The sequence below is a fragment of the Crocodylus siamensis genome, chromosome 11 (genome assembly GCF_052110815.1).
Source record: "Crocodylus siamensis isolate JL-2025a chromosome 11, ASM5211081v1, whole genome shotgun sequence".
NCBI lineage: Eukaryota > Metazoa > Chordata > Crocodylia > Crocodylidae > Crocodylus > Crocodylus siamensis.
In genome coordinates, this window is record NC_143405.1 from 16,119,726 (window position 1) to 16,132,351 (window position 12,626).

The window sequence follows — 12,626 nt, forward strand, 5'->3', positions numbered from 1 at the left end:
AGAATTCATTGTTCTCTAACATCAGTATTACCTGAAGCCCTCTGGATGCCTATGCTTATTGGTGATGGCACAATATGAAGAAGCACCTATGGGTTGCATCTGTGAACCAGGATGTGCCACTCTGCGAGAAGAACAACAAAGGGCAGGGCAGTTCAGCTGAATGGATCTTCCTTCCAAGAATCATAATTATCTATGTTTTGCCTTTGAAGTCTGCCTTTAAGAGTTCCAAGAATTTTTATCTTTTAAATGATCTTTAACTCAGCATGAAACTCATGATGGTTCCACTTACTGCAATTATAAGAATGCTTTGGACTTATATAGCATCTTTCACCAAGTGATCTTAAAGGACATTGGAAACATTAGTCAATTAAGCCTCCAAGTCACCCTGTGATGCAGGTAAATGCTGTTATGACAACTTTATAAATAGGCAAATTAGAGTACAGACAAGTTAAGTGACTGGACCAAGGCTACATAAAGCCTCAGTGGCAATCTCCCTGTGTCTCGCTGCAACCACCTCACTTACAAGTTCGCTCTATAAATCAGTCTAAAGAAAACACTGCGCATAGGGTTCAACAATTCATAAATACTCACTGACTCAGTAAAGTATATTGTGAAGGGCCCCTGCTGGGGATCAGTATATGAGAACAGGGGAAAACCAACACTCCTCTGGAAATTTCAAGACAAAGCCTCTATTCTGGGCAAGCTGTCAAGGATCAGTCAACAACACTCTTTGTCATCTGTGAAGGTCAAGGATATGCTCCCTTCTTGTCTCTGTAAATGGGGTAGTTTTCAACCTTTTTGACTTAAGGTGCCCCTCAGAAAATGCCATCTCCTAGCTTTCCCTAATTTTTTTTTGACTATGGAAAGATAACAGAGCAGTTCTTTTATTGCTGAGAATTCAGAAAGACCACAACAGGTCAGAATGTTTTTGACACTATGGATTCCTATTTGAAATCTTTACACTCATCTTGCAAGTCATCTATACATGTTCATACACCTAACAGTGCTAATATTGCATGACACTCTTAAAAAGATCTCACAGCACCCTAGTTAAGAATTATTGCTGCAAACAGCTTATAGCTGTTTACAAGCAGCACTGTCCAACAGTGAGAGGGAGGAAAGAGATGAACCTGATCACTGAGACCCTTGCTACACATTACACATATTGCACAATTCACTGGTGAACTGCACAATAAACATAGACCAGCCACATGACTGGCTGTAAGTGCAAATGCTTATCACACAGTTAACTGGCAAATCATGCAATAAATGTAGAGCAACCACACACCCAGCCATAAGTGCAAAGTACTTATCGCACAATGGATAGGTGAATCACGCAATAAATTTAGACCAGCCACACCTACAGAGTAATTAGCACAGGATAAAAATGATTTTCCAGCTATAAAAAGAGCCAACCAGCTCCAAAGTTAGTGCTTGAAAATGTGTAACGACTCTACAGCTGGTTTCTATCCAACATGAATTTAAATGTGTAGCAAGGCCCTGGAAGTCAGCTGGATAACCACACTATCAGCCACCTGCAGCCTATTTGGTTACCACAACAGAGACCCGATCCCCAGATTAATATAAGGGACTTACTGCAGTGCAGAAATATCCACAGCCAGGGCAGCACTGGTGTTTCACCATTCTCCCTCTGTGGTCCTCACACAGCACCAAGAGCTGGACTTTGTTGGACGGACGCATCAGCTCATATTTCACCACGCTGTTTGTGCATCGGCCCAGCTGGCATGGGAGGAAATGAAAGGAAATGCAATTACTAGAGACCAAAACACCCCCTCTTGCTTGTGCTGAGGAAGATTTTGCACATTGCCTTGATGAGACCTGGCCTTTTAACAGCAATTCAGATGCATGCCAGATAGCATTAGCTGTGCAGTAGGAAGCCAGGAAAGCTGCTCTCCCAGGAAGAGACGCATTGTTTACTAACATACATGCGTACCAGAGTAATTCATTCCTCGTCAGGCCATTTTGTAACTGGAAACATGCAAGCATCCAGCAACAGCCGCCTGGGCAGTCCCCTGGGTTTGAGTCAATGCACACACTCTTATTTTGCCAGGAACAGAGGGTGCCACTGACTGAGACAAGACCTTGTGTGCTATTGCTTATTACCATTTGAAAGTAAATAAATTGTAGCAAGATGAAGGGACAATAATTGCACTGGATTGCCACTTTTGTTACGGTTTGCACTTGTTCCAGCAGTGGACCTTGACAAGCCATGCAAACGCACGGCGGAATTCTTACAAGCACTTAGTACACTGGACAGAGACTAGGTGCTGAGTTCTTTAAAGAAAATATGACTTTCTAGCAGCAGTTAACCTACTGGTTAGGGTTAAATGAATTCTTAGGTTCCTTCCCACCGCCTCCAACTGTTGACCAACTGTCATAATTATCTATAATTCAGATTCACCTTTCCCCTCCCACACTGCTTTGCTTTGCTGGACAAGCAAGTGTTTCTCCCTTTGCATTCTCAACCTTGTAACATTATTCTGCTTTCCAAAACTCCCAGGCCCTTATTAAATCCTCCCTCCTCACTCGCATAAAAAAACTGAAAAAAATACTCCCTATAAAACCCAAAACATCTGAAGATCACGGATCTGACAGCCTATACTGCTCCTCTGGCTGTAAGAGCCACTAACAAAAATGGCACCCTTTCACTGAACAGATTTGCTTTCTGTGTGCATCCCAGATAAGATGCACTTTCTTTTGTAATAAAAATTTTGGCTGCATTGTTTTTAATTCTATTTGTCCTTCATGGTCAATATAGCTATGGGAGAAGGCTGTTGTTTCTTTGGACCACATATGACCCAAAGAATCAGAAACTAGAATGTCACCCAAAATCTGACTGCACAGTATATTTCTGGCGAGGATGTGTAGGCTAGAAACAGACTAGATTACCATGGTCAGATCCCACAGCAGCTCTGCAGGACTGGCCGTTAAGTAAAAATTACACTTATAAATGCAACAGATTTGATCACACATGTAACTGGTTGGCCTGTCTGTATTAAGGAGTTCCTGGGTTATTTTGATTACACTTAATATTAAGGTTCCATTTACAGTCCACTTTTAAAGAGCTAATAAATTAATGGTATCTAAACTGCTAATAAATAAATAACGTAACAGGTTACTTGTAACACCATCCAGTGATATGATAGCCATCCATAATACTGGCTAGTCACATCTGCAACATGTTTTTAATATCTCCTAACTACTTATTAATCCTTTTTAAAACGAAATCTTAACATAAAGTCAGTCATCATTTTTCCCTTCTAATTTTTATGGGGAAAGAGAACTCCTACAAAACTATTCAACAGAAAAAGATTTTGTTAGCAGAACAGGATTTTGTTAGCATACTCATCTCATCATTTAGGGACCCTGAACAATAGGATTCCAGCCCTTTGCTCATCAAGGCTCTAAGAAAGTTCTCCTTCAGGAATTTATTTTCTGTGGGGCACACCCACATGCAAGCCAGTGAAGTGGAGATAGTCTGTGAAAGGCCATTAATTATTCTTCTTTCCACTCCCTTTGCTTCCTTCTCTCAGTCCTTTCCAGAACCCAAAGAACTAGAGCAGTAGGGCCCAACCTCTTCACCCCATGGGCTGGATGGGCAGTGTCAGGTCTAGCTACAGGCTGCATCCGGCTGGTAGGCTCAAACACATGGGGCTGGCGAGGGGGCTCCATCTAACCACAGGACTGGGTGAGTGGATGGGGGGATGGGAGGGAGATGTGCAGCTCAACCCTGATCCATCCACAGGCATGTGGGGGAAGAGAGCAGCCATCCTGATCCCCAACAGGGAGAGTGGGGGGGGAGTGGCTTGGCTTTGATCCAGATGCACTGACTGGAGGCAGGACCAATCCCAATTCAGACACACCATGGGGGAACAGCTTGGCCTTGATCCAGATGCTCAGGAAGGGTGGGGAGGCTGGACAGAGCAGCTCCAATCTGGATGCTGAGGGGGAGGGCAGCAGCCCAGACCTAATCTGGATACCTGAGGTTGGAGCACAAGAGTCAAACAGCCCCTATCCCGATGTGTGGAGGGGGTGCGGAGCACTATGGCCTGATCTGGACATGTAAGCAGTTGGCCCAGCCCTAATCCTGCTATGCTGCAGTGGCCTGGGCAGTGGATCCAACTGCATGGAGCTTCCCCTACTCCCCAGCTGCCAATTTGTTCCAACCTGCAGGGATTTATGCAGACCGGATGTCATGGCTGTGGGCCAGATTTAGCCCATGGACCAGACTGAGCATCCCTGAACTACACAGCTACAAACCTATACAACAGTGATTGCAGCCCAACTGAAGCTTGAAAGAAATGAGTGCCCTCTGGCATAAAAGAGACTGAACAGAGTTGTTTTCTTGCCTGAAGTGGTACCTTCCAAGCCCCAGGAGGAAATCAATCTGCCACTTACTTCCAGGCTACTGGCAGCCATTAGAACCCAGCTAGCCCAGCTGTAGTGAACTGAAAGTCCTAAGTGCAGCAATTTTCTGTCAGATGAACCTGGAGGCAGCACAGGGATTCAGCGATAGTAGAAGCCTTGTAGCAGAAACTTAATGTAGTGGGGACTTGTACAAGAAAAAACTGATAAGCAGCAAGCACAGTTTCAAAAAAGAATCTCTCAGGAACTGGCTGTGGAAAGGACTGTGTCAATGCTCAGATAATCAAGGGAAACTAGCTCCAATGTTCCCTTTGCTTGGATTCTCCCAATTTGATACATGCCATAATATTTTATTCCACGTGGCTCCAAACATATTCGTTTTAACAAGCCAACTCAGCAGCACAGCCTATAAGAAGTGCATAAAACCACCTGCCAGGCTTCTTTCATTCACTCTCCAAATAAGTGCCACTCCCTAGGGCTGAAGTGGCCTGGTGTGTAGTAGTTTATCTCTTCCTTAAATATGGCATGCAATGGATAAGGAAAAGTGGAACTCTCAGCTGAGAAAATGGAGATGACGTGCTGCTCACACAAAGCAGCGGACGGATGGAGTACACTTCCCATGGTGGAGCCTCTGTGAGACCCAAGAGAGAATTCCTGAACTGTACTTCCTTCTGCTATCCTAATCTACTTCACCATTTTCCTCTCCCTCTGTCTTTTTTTCTCTTACCTCTAGTTTACCCCTCTTCCATTTTTAACTCTTTCACTACATTTGCATTTTTTCTTTCTTTTTTTCCCCTCTCTCTGTTCCCTCTTCATCCCTCCATCACCAAGAAATTAAATGCTCTAAAAAGAAAGAGTCCAGTTGTACCTCTGTGCAGCTGGGATGCATACTCCTGCAGCTGAGCCACCTGTCTGGAGAACTTAAGGCACAACGAAGGAGCGGAGAAGAAAGGCAGATGGTTATCAAACAACTGACAACCAGTCTGTCTGCCTAATACCTTTGTATTAAGGAGCTGGGCAGCTTTCTCTGTGGTCATCACTTCCAGCCCCTCCCTGCCTGGACCAGTCTGTGTTCCTGTCTATGGAAAATACCACTGGACTGAGAACTGGTGTGCTTACAAGTTTACTACAGACCTTCCCAGATTCCTGCAGTCAAAGTCAAGAGCAAAAATCTGCTATAAGCCAGGTTGCAGTTATAAATCTTCTCTCCCCCAAAAAGAGAAGGAAGAGTTGTCAACCTAGGAAACACAGTGGGGTACCCATCCAGAGGAGCAAGGTCTTTAAGAAGGGCTCCTACCTCATTGTCCACACTCTCAGTTGCCATGCATTGATTGTTGGCTAGTGTGGTAATCTCTCGGCTTTTGGGTGTTTCCATTCGACAGCTACAGAGAGGCACTTCCTGCAGACCATCCACTTCCATTGCTTCAGGGCCATTAGAAAGACCTAGAGCACAAAAGACAAATTGATCAGCACTGTAGTTACATTCTGGCAATGTCTGTGTGGATGGAAAGGACACAAACTGTTAATGATAGCTCTGTCCTTCCGTGGCACTTTGCATGCAAGGTTTTCAAATGCCTTACCAGCACTTATTATACCTTGAAATAAAGGTAGGTCATTGGACTTATCCCTGTCTGACAGACAGGGGAAGCCAAAGAATTTAGGGTGAGCTTTTTCAAAGGAGCTCAGCATTGGTCGACATTTATTGCCACTGAAAATCTTTCATTCAAACAGAAAAAAAATCTTATCTTATCCCGCATGGGCGTATTGCCCAGGGTTATACAACGTGGTTGTATCAGAGGCTGAGAATAGACCCAGGAATCCTGACCACCATATGCTACCCTAAATATCCCAGAATTTGGAGGATAACAACTGCAGTCCAAAGTCTGAAGCATTTTTATAGCAACATGGGTGAAGAAAACATCTCTTCAAAAAGAGGCTTGCAATGAAAATTATTACACGGTTGAAAAAATATTCCTTGGCATAATTTGATTTTACTACGAAAGTGAAAGTGTTTTTCATTCAATCTGAACAGCTTTCCTTACAAGTTTTTGAGTTCCAGAAACTCATATACATTTTCTAAAGCTCCTATATATTCACACTTGGAGCATTCAAACCTAGTTTGCTTCTCAAAGCCAAGACCAGTAAGGGTTTAGGTTTCAATGAGGTGCAACTGTGCTACTGTCATTAAAGGCTTCAAAAGGGAAGTAATTTGGTTCTGGCCATTGTTTGCAAAATTTAAAACATCAATATAGATCAATCAGTTTCTGGTAGAGATTCCCCTATGGCTGTCAATGTGAAGTTAATGTTCTTCTCTGTGGATAATGCACGATGAGTTAAAAACAACACATTTTCACCTTGTAAACGATAGGCTTTCAGTTTCAAGCAATACCACAATTCAAAGATAAAGTTTATATTCGCCATAACCAACCAGCTGTAAGAGTGACCCAAAGATGGGATGTTATAGTTCAAATTATATAAGTGGAATGAAGGCCCTTGCAGGCTTATGGGTAAATCTACAAAGGCTGTAACAAAATGAGTTCTTTCTAGGAGCACAAAGTAAAAAAAAAATAAATAAAAAAGCTTTTTTTCTCTTTCCAAGCTGTTGTTTCTATGGCATATCACCAGCATGTAGAGAAAAGGGGGGGGCAGGGGACAAGAAAAAAAATTGCCTATCCCTTAGTGGTGGATACTCCTACCAATTTTGTGTGGCAACATTATCAAAAAATGAAGACAAACTTTGAAAGTGAAAGCACAGTGTGGGGGAGAGTCAAGTTCACAATGAAGCACTGGACCCAAGACAAATTCAGCACTGGGAACAGCAGCCTTCTTATTAACGAAAGTCTCTCTGGAACCAACAAGGAGATGGCCCTGTACTTGTATCCTCTTATACGCATCTCCTGCCCACCAGTGGCCCTGACTCCTGAGGGGCTCTGCCATTCTGTGAAAAAAGAACCTATGCTTCTGAGGAAGTACTTACAGAAACAAACCAAAGCACTGCATCATGCAACAGTGTCATTCTACAGTGTTGGGTCTACAACAGTAAAATCCCATGTCTTTTTTTTTCTTATTTGTTTTTGGTTAAATAAGAGCTAGCTAAAGGAGAAAAAAATTCTGTACAATTGGGTAGACTGCCAGGAAGATCTAGGAAGGAAAAAAAATACCTAGCCAAAAAACACTGAATAGAAAACTGCATCCTAAGCCAGGTGCCTTGCAAGTTTAACATTCACCAAAATACAGGAGCCAAATGTAAATGGGGTTCCCTCCCATGAACCCCAAAGTGCACCCTATTAGTCCCGTGAGGACAACAGTGCCATCACCTATGCCCCTGTGCTGTGTGATCTGCTACATTATGAGTTGAAGCAGCTTCAAATTCTCTTATTAGTAGCCACCAGGGGGCATCATCTTAATACAGAGGATAAGACCAAGGAAACAAAGAACCAAAATGGTACATGGCCATATTTAGAAAGCTGACACTCACCTTCCGATTGTGAAGATAGAATTCCCTTTACTCGGAGATCCAAAGAATCAAGAGACACTTCCATGTATTCCATACTATTCTCCTGCCCAGCTCCCTCTCTGCCTCCCAAAGGTGGTTTATACGCTTCAGCACCTAAATTAAAATATACATATATTTACATAGCAAAAAAATTGTGTGTATGTAAAGGCCACATTTATCACAAGCAGGCACTATGCAGGCTCCTAGGAGAGAGTCTATAAATACAGATGCACAAAGAACAATGAAAATGTAACATCTGGGCACGTAGGGTGCAATTGATCTCTTATCTCCTATTTCCTGCTCTGTATGATCAGCCAGATTTTCCACTTAGGTAACAAAAAAGAATATGAGACACAAATAAGTCCTGCCTTTCAAACGCACATCTGTCTGCTGCTGTACTGCATCAGCAGCAGGAGCATAAATGGCATGAGAAAGGGATGGAAACCTAGCTTGCCCTGTCTTACTCCACGTTCTCCGTCTCCAACCTGCTGTGAAAGGCCCTAGGTACACTCCAGCCAGGCAGTGCATGCTAACCAATAACATGCAATAAAAGCACTGTGGAAGGGAATGGGACAGACGACATTCAAGTTAATGGGGGGTGGGGAAGTGTCAGAAGCTAGGTCCTGCCTTTAAATGAGCAAGACTGCTTTTGAAGAGATGGAAGGAATGTCTGCGAATCTTTTAGTTCATTCTGACTCTACAGATTTATCCATCTTTATACTCCTCCTTTGCATGCTCCTCCCACTAAGGTTAGTGTCAACAGCCTTTTGTTTGCCCAGATACCTAGCAAACACATTTGTTGGTTTTTTGGGTTTTTGTTTGTTTTTGTTTGTTTTGTTTTGTTTTTTTACAGCAGTCTCTGTATTTGCTGGCCTGAAAAGCTATCTGGGTCTGAAATGAAATATTAGCTCTCTGCCCGTAAGTAAAGCTTCAGTCACCCAAACACCAGAAATACCGGGATCTAACACACCAGCAATCAACCCATGGACTGATGCGATCACTAGTGTTGGGACAGTTACAAATGGGCTGATAAATTCAGTCTGTTTGCAGAAAAAAGACCTAAACCCATTGGGAAAATCTGACTGATTAACAAGAAGTGTGAACTTTTAATAGCTTGGCTAACTGAGAGGCTCCACTATGGGAAACTGTCACCATCTTTTACTGTCATTACTAGTCCTCCTGCAGGGGAGTAATCTGATCACTTCCATGCTCCCCTCAAAATCTCTCTACTCTGCAGGACAGGCTATGCTCTTTAATATGTTGCAAAGTTTAGGTCAAGCCATGAAGATACCCTGAATTCTGCCCTCTCTGTGGAAGTATCAAGAGGACACTACTCCAAAACTGCAATGTTTCTAAATGACAAGGATCACTCAAGAACAGGCACGGACAACCCACAAGTCCCACACCCCCAGATTAGCATTTAGTCAGAAACAACAAAGCATCTCCATTTTCCTTCTGAAAGCAAGCCAAGTCTTCTTGCCCTTCACCCCACAAGTAGTAGGAGTTCATGGGGGTGGGGGTTCTTTTTTTTTATTAGAGAGGAGCCACCCTCTTCTCAACAATATGACTAGGTTCCTCCTCTTGTGGATTGGGAAGGCATTTAAAAGAACAGTTCTACAAATGCTGGTGGGAGGCTTTCAAAGAAGGAGCAACAGCCAACCTGATCCCATCTTCTTCTACCCAAAGCCCATGCAATTGCCTGTTTCTCTGTGATGGAGGAAGAACAAGACTACGGGCTATTCCCAGGTCTGCCATATTGCCTATGGAAAAATCTAATGGCTCCTTTGAAAAGGAAGAAATTATCTCAAGTGTTTCCAGACAACCATCAGGGTTCTGAGGCTCAGAAGGCTGACTTTAAAGGTCAAAAAAAGGACAAAAGCAGCCATGTCAAGAAACCCAGTCTCACCATGGTTCAATTTGGCCCCCAAAAGATTCCAAAAATCTCAGAACAGTTCCAAGCTTTGTGGGTAGCGTATGGTAAAGTTAATGTTCTATCTACACTGAAAATGGAACAATACGTAAAACACAGTAGGAATAAACCTTCTGAAGCTGGCTAAAAGTCCAGCATAACCTGGTCCTAAACGGACCCTCTTCAGTGGCAAGTAATAGATGGCAATGCCAGTGCACATTACCATGGCAAGTTCACAGATAAAGGAACAACCTTTAACTTGCAATGGCTTTTCATGAAAGACAACTTCTACCTCAACATGTTCCCTTCCCTTCACAAGTGTTCAAGACAATGGGAACAGAGACAATGATTAAACTGACTCTATCATTATCGATTATGGATAGATATCAGAAAAATTAAATTGATTACCTAACGCACTGGCCTGTTTCTTTTTATTCCTCCTCCTCCTTTTCCGGGTGGGTTTCAGCCATGGACTGTCCGTCTTTCCTTTTCTCTTTAGCAGCTTCTTCTTGAGACTGGACTCGGAGCTCTGAATAACCAGAAAGGCCGTTTGTGCACAAACCATGTTGGTATCAGTGGCCCGACAGTCATTTGACGCCATTTAAAGCCCTCTACCACAGTCGTGTGAAGGAGCCTTTATACCCAAGACTCAGGGCTTGAAACCAAAATTCATGCAAAGAAGTCTCCACAGCTTAGTAAAAGAAAGACACGTGGGCCCATTTCCTGTCATTTCCACAGCACAGGCTTCACTTTCTATTTTACATAGGTTCTTATGCCACACCCACAACACAGTCTCTGAGATCCTTCTGGCAGAGTCAAGAATAATGCGACTAAAATCAGTCACGTGTCTATTTGCTCGTCCTCTCCCCAGCAGGATAAACATCTGCAGTAGAGTGTCATGTTTTTAGTGGGGCTTGTTGCTTTTCTTTTTTACAAATAAATATGTTGCTATATAATTATTTTAGAGAAAGCAAGGTCAAAGAATAATGCCTTGCACTTGGAGTAGAAGGTGGTGAGCTCTGTGACAGTTCTCAGGGGACTTCATTCCACAGTATCAGGCCAGCCCTTGAAGAAGATGCAAAGTATTGGCAGTGCACACAGCCTAATCACATTCATTACAGCCAGAGCATCTGGCACTCTCGGAGGCCAGTCTCTTCAGTGACATCTACAAAATCCAGAATGATTTATTTTATGCACAAAATGTGTGTATCCACCAAACTCCACACTAGGTTTTCAAAGCTACCATTACCACCAAGAGCTGGGTTTCCAGATCTTTTTGGTAGCCTTGAAAACCTTAATCTAAGTCAGGGGTGGCCAGGGTGTAATCCCTAATCTAAATCAGGGTGGCCAGGGATAACAAACTGCATGAGATTCCTGGGCAGTTTAAATGTGGTTCATGAAGAGCAAGGAAGTTAAATAAATACAGTTCTTCTTTCATTTTCTTCTGTTCTTGCTGGCGATTTAGTAATCAGTCATTTAACAACAAATTATGTTTTAAGGTGGGTTCAGCATGCAAATCATAGACTCTGGAACTTGCACATCTCAGAAGTTTTGTGACCTGGACATGGCTGAGAGTCACAGATTTTAGTCTGCAGGGTTAGGAAGTTCAGCCATTTCTGGTCTAAGGACATGTTCAAACTTAAATCAACAGTCTACTGAAGACCAATCCCATTCTCTCTGAAATTAATTAAAAAAAGTCTTGAACAGGAGCTTCCTCAGCATCCTCTCCAAAATACTTAGTGCCAGTCTCTACCATAGCACTGAAGCCATTCAAGCAAAACCTGGGACTGAACGTTTGCTCTCTGGGGCAGATTCAGACATCAGCTGACCAATAACAGGAATCAGCTAGAGTCAAAAGCTCTTTGCTGCCAATACTGTGCTCCAGCTGCTCAAATACAAGAACTGTCTGCAGCTCTAGAGTGCCTGCTGTTTCTTCTGTGCTGATAGCTGTTTGGGTGGAACAGCCATCTCTCAGACAGCCAGCTCCCAAATTCTACAGGTCATCACAGATCAGTTTGATCAATCTGTTTTGCCTTCAAATGAAACCAAGAAAACCAAATATAGAAAGAGTAAGAAAAAAATTAAACTAATATTTTTTTCATCAGTGATTAATGATTTTAGATGCTTTCATTTTTGGGGGCCTCAACCAGAGAAATCTTAAAAGGGCCTGATTTTCAGGAAAAAAAAACAGGAGTCCTCAGCTTCTGAAAAACACTTCAGCTTCCCCAGGCTGCATCTCTATCATTTTTAAATCTATAAACCTCTCTTGTGATGAGATAGCAAGCCTCTCATGGCACAGTGAGGTAGAATGCTAAGTAAATGTGAATTTAACACTGGCTGGGTCAGTGGATTGGTGAGCATTTCCAACTGTGCCTGAAAAGGCAGGCTCACTTTCAGCTTATTAAAAGTGTTAGAGTCTCAACGCCTGCTGACTCTGTATTTGAAGAACCTGAGAAGAAGCAGGAAATGCTCCCACTAACATTAAAATTAAACAGAAAGGATTTGACACCTTGTTGAAAACAGAAAACAAACAAAAGCTCATTAATTAGCATTAGAAGGCAATTAGTTTCATCACAGATTATGGTTAAAGCACCTATGGAAAACTGGTCTCTGTGTAGGTGGTTCAGTTTTGTTTCATAGCATGAGTTTGTCAAACAGAGAGGAAACCATGGTGCTTCTCTCTCTCAGGAAGATTGTGAAAGGAACTGCACTGCCACCAGAGCAAAGGTGCACCTTGCTGCTTGGCTTACCAAGTCAGACTCATCTCCATCTTCCTCCTCCTCCCCAGATTCTCCAGACTCTGGATCCTCCTCGGACTCACCATCTTCCATCTGT

At 42.9% G+C, this 12,626-nt stretch overlaps 1 protein-coding gene across 8 annotated transcripts in view; it reads right to left on the bottom strand.

The window, feature by feature from the left end:
* Positions 1–12,626, bottom strand: part of EHMT1 (euchromatic histone lysine methyltransferase 1) — a 153,668-nt gene that overhangs the window by 40,126 nt on the left and 100,916 nt on the right. For all 8 annotated transcript variants that reach the window (XM_090021133.1, XM_090021138.1, XM_090021136.1 and 5 more), the window contains 5 exons: positions 12,542–12,622; positions 10,200–10,320; positions 7,865–7,996; positions 5,684–5,829; positions 1,597–1,740 (listed from right to left, as the gene is read on the bottom strand). In XM_090021133.1, coding sequence (XP_089877259.1) covers positions 1,597–1,740; positions 5,684–5,829; positions 7,865–7,996; positions 10,200–10,320; positions 12,542–12,622 — 624 coding nt within the window. The remainder of the gene's footprint in view (positions 1–1,596; positions 1,741–5,683; positions 5,830–7,864; positions 7,997–10,199; positions 10,321–12,541; positions 12,623–12,626) is intronic.